The 14,431-nt window shown below is 41.2% G+C and overlaps 1 protein-coding gene across 4 annotated transcripts in view; it reads right to left on the bottom strand.

Annotated features, from left to right (window-relative positions):
• Positions 1 to 14,431, bottom strand: part of LOC126090967 (probable E3 ubiquitin-protein ligase HERC4) — a 230,695-nt gene that overhangs the window by 160,556 nt on the left and 55,708 nt on the right. For all 4 annotated transcript variants that reach the window (XM_049907026.1, XM_049907028.1, XM_049907027.1 and 1 more), the window contains exon 10: positions 10,886 to 11,013. In XM_049907026.1, coding sequence (XP_049762983.1) covers positions 10,886 to 11,013 — 128 coding nt within the window. The remainder of the gene's footprint in view (positions 1 to 10,885; positions 11,014 to 14,431) is intronic.

Below are 14,431 nucleotides of genomic sequence, written 5' to 3'. Positions count from 1 at the left end.
TGATCGATTTCATAGGTAGCACTGTGTTTGATGGGATAGGTGATGTTTGTGACCGGGCTGGAGTAGTTGGTGGTGGGTGATGGAAGAATGTATGGGGCAGGTCTTGCATCAAGGTCTATTACATGGATATGAGCCATTAGGCAAGGGGTTGGGAGCAGGGGTTATGTAGGGATGGACCAACATATGGTGCAGGTTCTGTGGATGATGGAATTCCAGTGTGGAAGGGGTGGGAAGGATAGTGGGCAGGACATTTCTCATTTCAGGGCCGAACGAGAGGTAGTCAAAACCCTGGCAGAGAATGTAATTAATTTGCTCCAGTCCTGTGGGGAACTGAGTTACGAGGGGAATGCTCCTCTATGGTCAGATGGTTGGACTTTGTGAAGTTGAGGGAATCTGCAAAGATAAGGCATGAGAAATCTGTTTTTGTACAAAATTGTGAGGATAATTACGGTATACAGAGACTTCAGTGAGACTCTTGGTATATTTTAAGAGGGACTGCTCATCACTGCAAATGCAACCACCACAGGTGGCTAGGCTGTATGGAAGGGACTTCTTAGTAGGTTTGATGCAGACAGAGGTGCTGATACAGCCATCTTTAAGGTGGAGGTCAACATCTAGGAAGGTGGCTTGTTGGGTTGAGTAGGACCAGGTGAAGCAAATGGGGGAGAAGTAGTTGAGGTTTTGGAGGAATGTGGATAGGGTATTATCACTCTCGATCCAAATCACAAAGATGTCATCAATGAACATGAACCAGGTGGATAGGATTTGTGACTGCTGCGTACGGACGCAGGAGGAGCTGGCCACTGTTCGCAAACAGCTGAACGTGTTGATGGCCGCAGTCAGCCGTCTTCAGGCTGCTGCCTCGGAGTGTAGCGGCAGTGGGGAGTCTGGTGCGTCGCATGGTACACCCCAAGTGTTACATGCTTCACCCACTGTCCCTGCTGTTGAAACCAGAGGCTCAGTCGATTCTGCAGAGATATGGGGTGCAAATTTCTCGACCTCCGCTATCAGGTGGAGATATGTAGTGTCCCCCTGAATAGGTCAGGCATGCACTACACGCCGGAAGCGGCTACAAGGGTAGCGGAGTATGTGTGGAGTGTACATGGGGGTTTTTTAGGTTAGAGAATTCCCTCCCTAGGTCCGACAAGACGCCTCCTGAGACGCGGCAAAGTAGGAGCAGGCAAAATGCAACAGGGAATAACAATATTAATGTGCTAATAGTAAACTGCAGGAGCATCTATAGAAAGGTCCCAGAACTGCTCTCATTAATAAATGGTCACAACGCCCATATAGTACTAGGGACAGAAAGTTGGCTGAAACCAGACGTAAACAGTAATGAATACCTAAACTCAGATTGGAATGTATACCACAGAGACAGGCTGGACAGTGAAGGGGGAGGCGTTTTTATAGCGACAAGAAGTGCAATAGTATCGAAGGAAATTGACGGAGATCTGAAATGTGAAATAATTTGGGTGAAGGTCACGGTTAAAGCAGGCTCAGACATGGTAATTGGAAGTCTCTACAGGTCCCCTGGTTCAGCAGCTGTTGTGGCTGAGCACCTGAAGGATAATTTGGAAAATATTTTGAGTAGATTTCCCCACCATGTTATAGTTCTGGGTGGAGATTTTAATTTGCCGGATATAGAATGGGAGACTCAAACGTTCATAACGGGTGGCAGGAACAAAGAACCCAGTGAAATTTTTTTAAGTGCTTTATCTGAAAACTACCTTGAGCAGTTAAACAGAGAACCGACTCGTGGCAATAACATATTAGACCTTCTGGTGACAAACAGACCCGAACTATTTGAAACAGTTAACGCAGAACAGGGAATCAGTGATCATAAAGCAGTTACTGCATCAATGATTTCAGCCGTAAATACAAATATTAAAAAAGGTAGGAAGATTTTTCTGTTTAGCAAAAGTGACAAAAAGTAGATTACAGAGTACCTGACGACTCAACACAAAAGTTTTGTCTCAAGTACAGATAGTGTTGAGGATCAGTGGACAAAGTTCAAAACCATCGTACAATATGCGTTAGTATGTGCCAAGCAAGATCGTAAGAGATGGAAAAGAGCCACCGTGGTACAACAACCGAGTTAGAAAACTGCTGTGGAAGGAAAAGGAACTTCACAGCAAACATAAATATAGCCAAAGCCTTGCAGACAAACAAAAATTACGCGAAGCGAAATGTAATGTGAGGAGGGCTATGCCAGAGGCGTTCAATGAATTCAAAAGTAAAGTTCTATTTACTGACTTGGCAGAAAATCCTAAGAAATTTTGGTCTTATGTCAAAGCGGTAGGTGGATCAAAACAAAATGACCAGACACTCTATGACCAAAATGGTACAGAAACAGAGGATGACAGACTAAAGGCCGAAATACTAAATGTCTTTTTCCAAACCTGTTTCACAGAGGAAGACTGCCCTGTAGTTCCTTCTCTAGATTGTCGCACAGATGACAAAATGGTAGATATTGAAATAGATGACAGAGGGATAGAGAAACAATTAAAATCGCTCAAAAGAGGAAAGGCCACTGGACCTGATGGGATACCAGTTCAATTTTACACAGAGTACGTGAAGGAACTTGCCCCCCTTCTTGCAGTGGTGTACCGTAGGTCTCTAGAAGAGTGTAGTGTTCCAAAGGATTGCAAAAGGGCACAGGTCATCCCCGTTTTCAGGAAGGGACATCGAACAGATGTGCAGAACTATAGAACTATATCTCTAACGTCGATCAGTTGTAAAATTTTGGAACACGTATTATGTTCGAGTATAATGACTTTTCTGGAGACTAGAAATCTACTCTGTAGGAATCAGCATGTGTTCGAAAAAGACGATCGTGTGAAACCCGGCTCGCGCTATTCGTCCTCAAGACTCAGAGGACCATAGACACGGGTTCACAGGTAGATGCCGTGTTTCTTGACTTCCACAAGGCATTTGATACAGTTCCCGACAGTCGTTTAATGAACAAAGTAAGAGCATAGGGACTATCAGACCAATTGTGTGATTGGATTGAAGAGTTCCTAGATAACAGAACGCAGCATGTCATTCTCAATGGAGAGAAGTCTTCCGAAGTAAGAGTGATTTCAGGTGTGCCGCAGGGCAGTGTCATAGGACCGTTGCTATTCACAATATACCTAAATGACCTGGTGGATGACATCGGAAGTTCACTGAGGCTTTTTGCAGATGATGCTGTGGTGTATCGAGAGGTTGTAACAATGGAAAATTGTACTGAAATGCAGGAGGATCTGTAGCGAATTGACGCATGGTGCAGGAATGGCAATTGAATCACAATGTAGACAAGTGTAATGTGCTGCGAATACATAGAAAGATAGATCCCTTATCATTTAGCTACAAAACAGCAGGTCAGCAACTGGAAGCAGTTAATTCCATAAATTATCTGGGAGTACGCATTAGGAGTGATTTAAAATGGAATGATCATATAAAGTTGATCGTCGGTAAAGCAGATGCCAGACTGAGATTCATTGGAAGAATCCTAAGGAAATGCAATCCGAAAACAAAGGAAGTAGGTTACAGTACACTTGTTCGCCCACTGCTTGAATACTGCTCAGCAGTGTGGGATCCGTACCAGATAGGGTTGATAGAAGAGACAGAGAAGATCCAACGGAGAGCAGCGTGCTTCGTTACAGGATCATTTAGTAATCGCGAAAGCGTTATGGAGATGATAGATAAACTCCAGTGGAAGACTCTGAAGGAGAGACGCTCAGTAGCTCGGTATGGGCTTTTGTTAAAGTTTCGAGAACATACCTTCACCGAAGAGTCAAGCAGTATATAGCTCCCTCCTACGTATATCTCGTGAAGAGACAATGAGGATAAACTCGGAGAGATTAGAGCCCACACAGAAGCATACCGACAATCCTCCTTTCCACGAACAATACGAGACTGGAATAGAAGGGAGAACCGATAGAGGTACTCAGGGTACCCTCTGCCACACACCGTCAGGTGGCTTGTGGAGTATGGATGTAGATGTAGATGTAGATATAGATGTAGATGTAGATTCTGGGTGTTTACAAAGGATTCCTCTAAGTGGCCCACAAATATGTTGGTATAGGATGGTGGTGTGCTGGTGCCCACAGATGTATCCCAGATCTGTTTGTAGATAATGCCTTCAAAGGAGAAGTAATTGTGGGTGAGGATATAGTTGGTCACGGCAACTAGTAAGGAGGTAGTTGGTTTGGAATCCATCGGACGTTTGCAAAAGTAGTGTTCAATAACAGTAATGCCATGGACATTAGGGATGTTGGCGTAAAGGGGGGTGGTATCAATAGTGACGAGCATGACACCATGTGGTAAAAGGACAGGAACTGTGAACAGTTGGTGGAGGAAATGGTTGGTATCTTTTATATAGGAGAATAAGTTCTGGGTAACAGGTTGAAGGTGTTGGTCTGCAAGAGCAGAGATTCTCTCAGTGGAGGCATAGTAGCCAGCCACAAGGGGGCATCCTGGGTGGTTGAGTTTATGGACTTTAGGAAGCATGTAGAAGGTATGAGTGCAGGGAGTGGTGGAGATCATTCTGGATTTCTGGAATGGGGTCACTGTGGCAATGTTTGTAGTTGGACGTATCTGCCAGACAATCCTAGTGGTTCAAAACTGCAGTGGTGAAGCCTTTATGTGCAAGTAGGATTATAAGGTTGGGATCTCTTTCTAAGTGGTGGACTGTGGTTCTTTCTGCAGATGTAAGGTTAGTGTGCACATTAAGGGATTTGGGCAATGATGGTGAGGCAAGGTTCAAGGTTAGGAAATTCTGGAAAGTTAACAGGGGGTGATTTGGGGGCAGTGGGGATGGGTCACGGTTACATAGAGGAGTAAACTGAGTTAGGCAGGGTTCAACATTTGTCTTTGGTTGAGTCTGATTGGTATAGTTGGTGGCAAAAAAGTGTCTCCACTGTAGGGACCAGGAGTAAGAGAGGTGGTCTTTAATAAGTCCTGCATGACTGAATTTTGGAGTGGGGCAAAAGGTGAAGCCTTTGGAAAGGACTGATTTTTCCATCGGGCTAAAGTTTCTGGTGGAAAGGTTCATGACTGTTTTCCAGGTCTGTTTAGGTTCTGGAGTCTGTATGGTGGTGGAAGTGGCTTTTGGAGGGTGGGGTAAATGTAGTATGACAGGGTTTGTCAGCTATGAGTGGACAAGGAGGAGGACTGGAGGTTGTAGTAGAGGGGGTGGACATTGGTACTCCATGGTGAGAAGTAAGCAGGGTGGAGAGCTTTTCGAGGTGGTTTTGTGCATGTTGCTCCAGTTCCTGAGGGAGTTTCAGTAAGTGTTATGGGTTCTAGGAATTAGGGATTGCACAGCAGGAGAATTTTGCAGATGGAGAGAAGGTACTGCACAGAGGTTTGGGCTTGGTTGAAACGGTTTTGCAGGACCATGTTGGTGAGGGCTAAGGATTGGCAGAATCTGAACAAGTAGAGGTTATTATGGAAGGAGCGGTGGCAGCTGGAGTTGTGTAATTTGATGGTAAGGCAATTTGGGGGGTTCCATGAGCCAAGCAACAACGCAGGAACAGTATGTGGGACTGGATTCTGGCTAGGGATAAGAAAAGTTTTCTTTATTTATGCACAGGGAAGGAGCAAGTATACATGGTGGTGGGAAAAAACGCAAAAAATTACTTAAATAACGTAGAATTATACCTGAAAAAATTCGCAAAATTTGTGTGAAAAATCACGGGAAGGACAAAATGGAAGCAAAAGGGGGAAACAAGATGGAGCCTTAGGGCGTCGATGATAGCGAAAGGTGAAAACTCACCAAAATTGGCGAGAAGACTGGATGAAGTGGAATTAGTGAGTGCGAACTGGGATAGAACTGAGGATGTGTTGGGGGGCGGTTTACATATGATGAGATACAAGATCATGTGGCATAACAAGCGAAAATATGGGAGAGTGAAGCAGGGAGCATGATCAATTGCAAAGTATGGATTAATGATATTGGCGGAAACAATGTGGGATATAAGAAGCTTCACCAACAATCAGTGTGGTCTTTTAGCTGTCTGTCGTGCGCAGCTGAGACGGTTGTTACAGTGTGGCTCATAAGAAGTACATGCAGTGCGGTTTGTAAGGTGATAAAGGAATCACAGGAAAGAAGAGAAAGAAGGATAGACATTGAGTATAGTGATGCATTAGAAAATAGTAGCAAAGGAAAACAGCACTGAGTTAGGATCGAAGAAAAGCCATCACGCAAAAATCAAACAATGGAGAATCCAGGATGGAAAGCAACAATATTGTGAAAAGTAAAGTTGCTGAGTCGCAGATAGGCACAACAAAAAGACTGTGCACCATCTGATAAGAGATCCCAATCTCATAATCCCACCTGTGGATAAAGGTTGTTTTGAACTACAAGGATTGTTGGGCAGAAGGACTCTGCCAGCTGTCAGATAGATCCAACTATTAACATTGCCACAGTGACCCCATTCCAGAAATCCAGCAGGATCTCCAGTCACTCCTCAAATCCTTAGGCCCATCCCCGAACCTCTCCCCAGAGTCCATCACTCTACTCACGCCTACCACTCCCCACACTCCTACCTTTTACATGCTTCCTAAAGTCAATAAAGCCAACCATCCAGGATGCCCCCTTGTGGCCGGCTATTATGCCTCCACTGAGAGAATCTCTGCTCTTGTAGACCAATACTTTCAACAGGTATTCGGAACCTTTTCTCCTATATAAAAGATACCAAATATTTCCTCCACCGACTCTCCACAGTTCCTGTCCCTTTACCACACATTGCCCTGCTCATCACTATTGATACCACCTCCCTTTACACCAGCATCCCTAATGCCTATGGCATTACAGCTATTTAACACTACTTTTGCCAACTCCCGACAGATTCCAAACTAACTACCCCTTTACTAGTCACCATGGCTAACTATATCCTCACCCACAATTACTTCTCCATTGAAGGCATTATCTACAAACAAATCGAGGATATTGCTATGGGCACCCGCACACCACCATCCTAGGTCAACCTATTTTTGAGCCATTTAGAGGAATCCTTCATAAATACACAGAATCCTAAACCCCTCACCTGATTCAGGTTCATTGATGACATCTTTGCGATTTAGATCGAAAGTGATAACACCCTATCCACATTCCTCCAGAACCTCAGCTACTAATCCCCCATTTGCTTCGTCTGATTCTACTCAACCCAACAGCTTCCTTCCCACATGTTGACCTCCACCTCAAAGATGGTTACATCAGTACCTAAGTCCATATCAAACCAACTAACCACCAGCAATACCTCCACTCTGACAGCTGCCACCTGTTTAAGTCCCTTCCATACAGCCTAAGTCACCCATGGCCATTGCATTTGCAGTGATGAGCGGTCCCTCTCAAAATATACCAAGGGTCTCACTGAAGCATCTGGAAACCTTGTACAAAAACAAATCTCTTGTGCCTTATCTTTCCAGTCTGCCACCATCTCACAAAGTCCAGCCATCTGACCATAGAGGAATATTCCCCTCGTAACTCAGTATCACCTAGGACTGGAGCAAATGAATTACATTCTCTGCCAGGGTTTCGACTACCTCTCGTTGGGCCCTGAAATGAGAAATGTCCTGCCCTCTATCCTTCCCACCCCTCCAACACTGGTATTCCATCATTCACAGAACCTACACCATATACTCGTCCATCCCTGCACAACCACTGCTCCAAACCCCTTTGCCTCATGGCTCATAACCATGTAACAGACCTTCATGAAAGACCTGTCCCTTACATCCTCCCACCACCAACTACTCCAGTCCAGTCGCAAACATCACCTACCCAATGAAATGTAGGGCTACCTGTCAAACCAGTCATGTGATCTACAAGCTAAGCTGCAACCACTGTGCTGCACTCTATGTGGGCTGTCTGTCTGCATGAATGGCCACCGACAAACTGTCGCCAAGAAACAAGTGGACCACTCTGCTGATGAGCACACTGCCAAACATGACATCCTTCATTTCAATAATTGCTTCACAGCCTGTGCCATATGGATCCTTCCCACCAACAACAGCTTTTCTGAATTGTGCAGGTGGCAACTTTCCCTGCAATATATCCTACGTTCCCATAACCCTTCTGGCCTCACCTTCGTTAGTCATTGTCCTCTACCATCCAGCTTCCCCTCTGTGTGCATTTCACCACTACACAGCCCTCATTCAGCCATCGCACACAGTCTTTTTACTTCTCTCATTTTCCACTATCGCCTCCTCCACTCCCCGCTGCCTTCCATTTAACCTCCCAACTGCACATAGCTGGCCTAGCCTCTTTCCACCTCGTCCCTGCGGGCTCCCCAACAGTCCGCCACCCCTCCCCGCCCCCAGCCTCCTCCTTACCGCCACCCAGTCACCACTCCCATCATGCACTAGTGCTGCTGCTTCTAGTGTGACCTCAGTTGCCTGAGACTGCAGTTGTGTGTGTGAGTTGCATTTGTGTGAGTGCATGTGTGTGTGTTTGTCCTCTAATTTTGACAAAGTACAAAAGAAAGTTGCGCACCTACTTACACCTTATCTACTCAGCTATTTATGGTATGTCCAATACTAGATTAGATGTAGTGCTCTAAGTTAGTACTTTATTACCCAACCGCGTAGGAAACATTTCTCTCACTTATTTCTGTTTGTTGTCTAACTACCTGACAGATGTTAAGCCAGTAGTGAAACAAGTTGCAATAATACATTCACTTCACTTATCTGTCAACTTGGTTGGAGAGAGAAGGACTGACTAACAAAAGAACATTGATTGAGCTGATAATGCACTAGAGCCAGTAATCCATGTGACACATCAAATACGTGACTGACTGCAGCTAGTTGTCATTGCCGACTGCATGTGAATATCAAACAATGTCATTAATTCATCTGTTATGGCCTCTGCCATGTCATGTCATGCTCATATTTGACAATTTTATAATTAGTTGCCTATCTAAAAATTATTAGGCTACCAAGGTAGTGATACTGATATTTTAAAATACTTAGCTTAATGACTGAACCATAATCGAACCCTTCCAATTTTTACCCTCAAAAAATGTGTCATTTTACTCTTCAGGGGTAATTAACCAAAGGTTGGGAACAACTAGATTACAGGACGACATCAAACCAATTCAGAACCATGCTGCTAGATTTGTTTCCAGGGACTCTGATCAACAAGTGAGTATTACAGACATGGGAATCCTTGGATGGAAGACAATATTCTTTTAGCAAAAAACTATTGGCAAAATTTAGAGAAGCGGCATTCATGGCTGATTGCAAAACGATTCTATTTCCGCCAATGTAAAATTGTAATGACTGCAAAGACAAAATAAGAGAAATTAGGGCTCATATGGAGACATATAGACAATTATTTTTCACATAATTCGCAAGCATAACAAAAAAAAAAAAAAAAAAAAAGAATGATTAGTAGTGGTACAAGAACCTCCCACCAATCATCATATGGTGACTTGCAGAGTACGTCTATAGATATAGATCAAACAGAGCTGTGACTCTTAGTGTGCCCTTCTTTGTGAACATTCAATATCCACTTATAATCCCATCTGGTACAGATCCATCCTCTTGAAGATTACTATATGAAATGTTGCATGTGTTTCTGTAAATAATCTCATTATTAGATTGACTTCTCAGTATCAATGAAAACACCATATGCAGACAGTAATGTATATAGTTCACTTAAGAGGGAATTTCAAGAATATGAATGACAACCGACAATTTTAATCAGGCCCTTAGTTCAAGCTTGCTTTTTTTTTTTTTTAACTCAAAATTATCTGGAACCAGTCATACACGTCATTACAACCACTCTGTGCTGAGTAACATCAGGTGCAATGATGTCTGGAAATTAGTTCCTTTGTTGCACCAGACTTATCATTTTTATTTTTATTTGGTAAAATATCAGGATCAAATCTACATGTGGCAGATGTGGATATGAAGTAGATGTGGATAAAAACTGATGAATTATTATCTAAGAATTAGGAGACCTACCAATCTTTCTTCCACAGGAATTGCATTAACAATGTTTTTATTTACAATAATTTAAAATAATAACATGCAATCATGGAGGAGAGTGCGCAGAAAGTTCATGCTAAACAAGCAAGAAAGAGGATGAGAGATGAAATCTATTGGAAGATAACCAAAGATGCTCACATGTGGAACAAAAGCAGGCAACTCCTAAATTTATTCGCCAATTTCAGTGTTGTTGCTCACCCTATGTCAAAAAAGGAACTGAACTTTACTTTTAAGGGATCATTAGAATCACCTGAAAAATATTCATTAATCTACATAATATATAGCTCTATATGTAACATTGTCTTTTTCAACACATGTTGGCTACCAACAAATAAATGGAATAAATACATTAGTTTCTGTCCATGCTCGTAAAGAGCTGGAGAGTGTAGTTGTCCATCTTTGACAATGAGCTGCTCAATGTGTATAACTATTTTTGATACAATAATGTTTAAAATAAATAGGAGAATTTGTTGTGAAATGTAACTGTCTGAAAAGTGCTTTGGATCATTCCTGAGCTGCTGGCAGGACCAATAAAAGTGCCTGCTGTGCAGACGTTCAGCATTCAAAGGACGCACCCATACCACCTCCGATTTTGCCCTTCCAACAACCACATTTTTGTCATGAACCAACCATTGTTTACTGTCAGACAATGCTGAGAAAAATCATTTTGCTCCACAGTACTGCAAGTAACGCACACTGAACAACAGTACAGCTTGCAGTGAGTAGTGTGGCAGCAGCCGAGAATGCAGCATAAAGTTTCCCTTAAATGCAATGTGAGACGTGATCTGGCAATTTCCAAGAAGTACCAACAGTACTGTAGAACGTACATTTATATATAAGGAAGGTAAAATAATAATAACACTATTCCATTTCAATGATGTATCATACTGCTTGTAAGACGTAAAATACATACGTCATCAGGTCCTGGTCCACTGTCTCATCTGGTAAGACTCTTCCGCATTCTTCAATTTTCTCCACAGTCAGAGACAAAATCTGAGAATCGGCTTCATGAATGCGGCAATCATCTGATGGAATATTATCCTAAAATGGATGTTTGGTAAAATCCTTACACTCATTATTATTAACTTACTAAAAAGACACAATTTTAATATAAATAATAGACTACAATGAAATAACATATCAAATTGTTTTCATTGTGAACTGCAAGAGTTTTGTGATAAAATACAAAGATATTACTTGGAAATCATTCATCATGACCGTAATGCCAAACTGGGGAACGAAGAGGCTTTAAGATGTGTGCATTAAGTAAAATCTGCACAATTTAAATACTAATAATGGTCTGATGGCTGCTCAATTTGTTGCCACAGAGAACTCTAAGGGACTGAGTACTTGTCTTCCTAGAAAAAAAAATCTATGAATGGACCTGGAAAATATTGAAAATGAATTATGCAAACCAAATAAATCACACTCTGGTATCAAAAAGATGTGCATCTGTCATGGAAAACTTATGTACATTCAAGGGAGATAATTCTGATTCTGATTATTTAGCAGGAGCAAAGTGTAAGCAGCAATTGCGGTGTTTCCAAGAAAGACAGTACCAGAGCAAAGAAGTGAAATTGTCTCAGTATTCTGACTGGTCTGATGTGATCCATCTCAGAGTAACTCTTGCACCCTACATCCTCAAGCATTTGTTGGATATATTCCAGTCTCTCCTTCCTATACAGCTTACTCCTGTACCATGGAAGTTATTCCTCAATGTCTTAACATACGCCCTGAGTCATCCTGTCAGTTTTTTCCAGATGTTCTTTTCTAGCTGATTTTGAGGGGAAAAAATCCTCTTTCCTTACCTTATCAGTCTACCTAATTTTCAACATTCTTCGGTAGAACGACATCTCAAACACTTCAATTATCTTCTTTTCAGGTTTTCTCACTGTCCGTGCTTCACTACCATAAAATGTTTAACTCCACACTTAGAGTCTCAAGAATTTCCTCCTCAAATTAAGGCCTATGTTTGATACAAGTAGACTTCTTTTGGCCAGCAGTGCTCTCTCTTTGCTTGTGTTAGTCTCCCATTTATGTCGTCCTTGCTTCATTTGTCATCTGTTATTTTACTTCCAAGTTGCATAATTCCTTAACTTTCACTACTTCGTGATCACCAATTCTGATGTTAAGTTTCTCATTTCTGATACTTCTTATTACTTTTGTATTTCTTGTATTTAGTCTCAATCCATATTCTGTACTTATTAGACTGTTCATTCCTTTCAACAGATCCCATAGGTTGTCATCATTTTCACTGAGGATAGCAATGTCATGAATGAATCATACCACTGATATCTTTTCACCCTGAATTTTAATCCCACTCTTGAACTTTTCTGTGATCTCCATCACTGCTTCTTTGATGCACAGATTAAACAGTAGGGGCAAAAGACTGCATCCCTGCCTTATCCCCTCCCTAAACCAAGGACTTCATTCTTGCAGTCTTGTTGTTCCATCTTGGTCTTGTACATATTGTATATTACTTGCCTTTCCTTAGAGCTTACTCCTATTTTTCTAAGTATTTCGAACATCATGCACCATTTCACAATGTCCAATGCTTTTTCCTGTTTGACAAATCCTATGAACATCTATTTATTTTTCTTCAGTCATGTTTCCATTATTAAGCATAATATCAGGACTGCCTTCTCTGGTGCCTTTATCTTTCCTAAAGCCAAACTGATCATCATCTAACAGCTCCTCAATTTTCTTTTCCATTGTTTAGTATATTATTCTGGTCAGCAACTTGGACACCTGGGCTGTTAAGTGGGTCGTGAGAGAGTTCTAACATTCATCAGCTCTTGCTATCTTCGGAATTGTGCAAATGATGATTTTCCGAAAGTCTGACAATATGTCACCAGTCTCCCAGATTCTACACACCTTCTTGAATAGTTGTTTATTGCTTATGTGCAAGAGCCATTAGGAGAAAGATGGCTGGAAGAACATTGATTTACAATTGACTGCAGAAAATTTTATAATAGAGTTGAATAGGAACTTCAGGAATACACACCTAAAATATGAGTGTATAAGGAAGAAGATGGAAATCTGCTGACAAGAAAACTAAATTTTATGAATAGACACTAAGTGAATTTTAACAGGATCCCAAAAGAGGTGAGCAGCTACCATCTTACACTGCAGACCCAAAGAAAGAAGAGCCTACTTTAGCTGAAGTACTGAAATTAGTGAACTGTTAAAAAATTACAATGCAGCAGAAACTGATGGAATAACTGTCCAAAAGGTGGAACCACCTTCCATATACGATTCTATAAACTTCTTAAGTTGATAGTGTAATGAGAAAGAAACCCAAAAGAGTGGACTAATGATTCAACCAATACATAAGAATGGGGACAAGATTTATTGCTACAATCACTGAAGAATCATTCTGCTGAAAGAACTGTACAAAATTTTGTCTAATATTACCTAGAATAGGTTAAGTCCATATGCAAAAGAGCTTTGGAGACTTTTATGTGTGGCTTTTGGTCTAATGCGTCAACAACAGATTACACATTCATCCTGAGGTAAATACATAAAATGGCATTTGAATAGAATATTGAACTTCCTAACCTCTATCTAGACTTCAAATAAGCCTTTGATGGTCTTAAACTGAATTATGCTCTTACTGGGTACACCATCCAAGTATGTCTTACCAGTTCAAGCATCCTTGGCTGGTTCCATTATTGCAGTGTGAGTTGGTAAAGAATTACTTATTATATAGGTGTCTCTAAGAATGGTGGGAAATTTTGTTTTATGTATACACATGTCAATTTTTTGTGGAGAAATCTTGTTGCAGACTCATGAAGTCTGGAAAAATGGGAAAGAAAACTGTTACACGTTATAAATTCTGAATCCTTGACACCTACTTTTTCAACCCCCATGGAAGAAACAGAGCAGATATTATAGAGCCCATAAGACACAATAAATGTACTTGAACCACAAAAATTGAACTTTTTTTCATGAGTGGAAGACTTTTTTGATGCATTAACAGAGAATATTATTGTAGACAAACACTACATTTCAAGTTTACCATGAGGCATTTGTCCTGCGTTGCTCGTTGCTGTTATTAGCACACTGTCGGTTTTTGTATCTTCAGTTTAAGCATGTGGTTAAACATGCATGATTTTTTTTCAAAATAAACATATATATTAGGAAAGTGACTCCTAGCCCCAGCTGAGTGTTATAAAAATATCAAAATCTGTTTGTGACTCAGAAGGCTGCTAAATGTCATTTTTAACTGTGCAATTATGGTACATGAAAACTATGTTTTGTACAGTGTTTTGTAGCTGCTACACGAATACTAGCACGTTAGAAATCTTTTGTTTATTCTGTATGTATCTAATTAATTTATAAGGAATATTACAGATGAAATATAAGTTGTGTCTCCTATGAAAGCTGTGTCACTTTACAGGAATTATACAAAAAAGTGCCGTACTTAATTATTTTGTTTTGCACTATCCAGCACAGCAAA

The sequence above is a fragment of the Schistocerca cancellata genome, chromosome 1 (assembly GCF_023864275.1).
Source record: "Schistocerca cancellata isolate TAMUIC-IGC-003103 chromosome 1, iqSchCanc2.1, whole genome shotgun sequence".
Lineage (NCBI taxonomy): Eukaryota > Metazoa > Arthropoda > Insecta > Orthoptera > Acrididae > Schistocerca > Schistocerca cancellata.
Note: the sequence above shows the minus strand (reverse complement) of the source record. Positions and strands in the feature narration are given on the sequence as shown.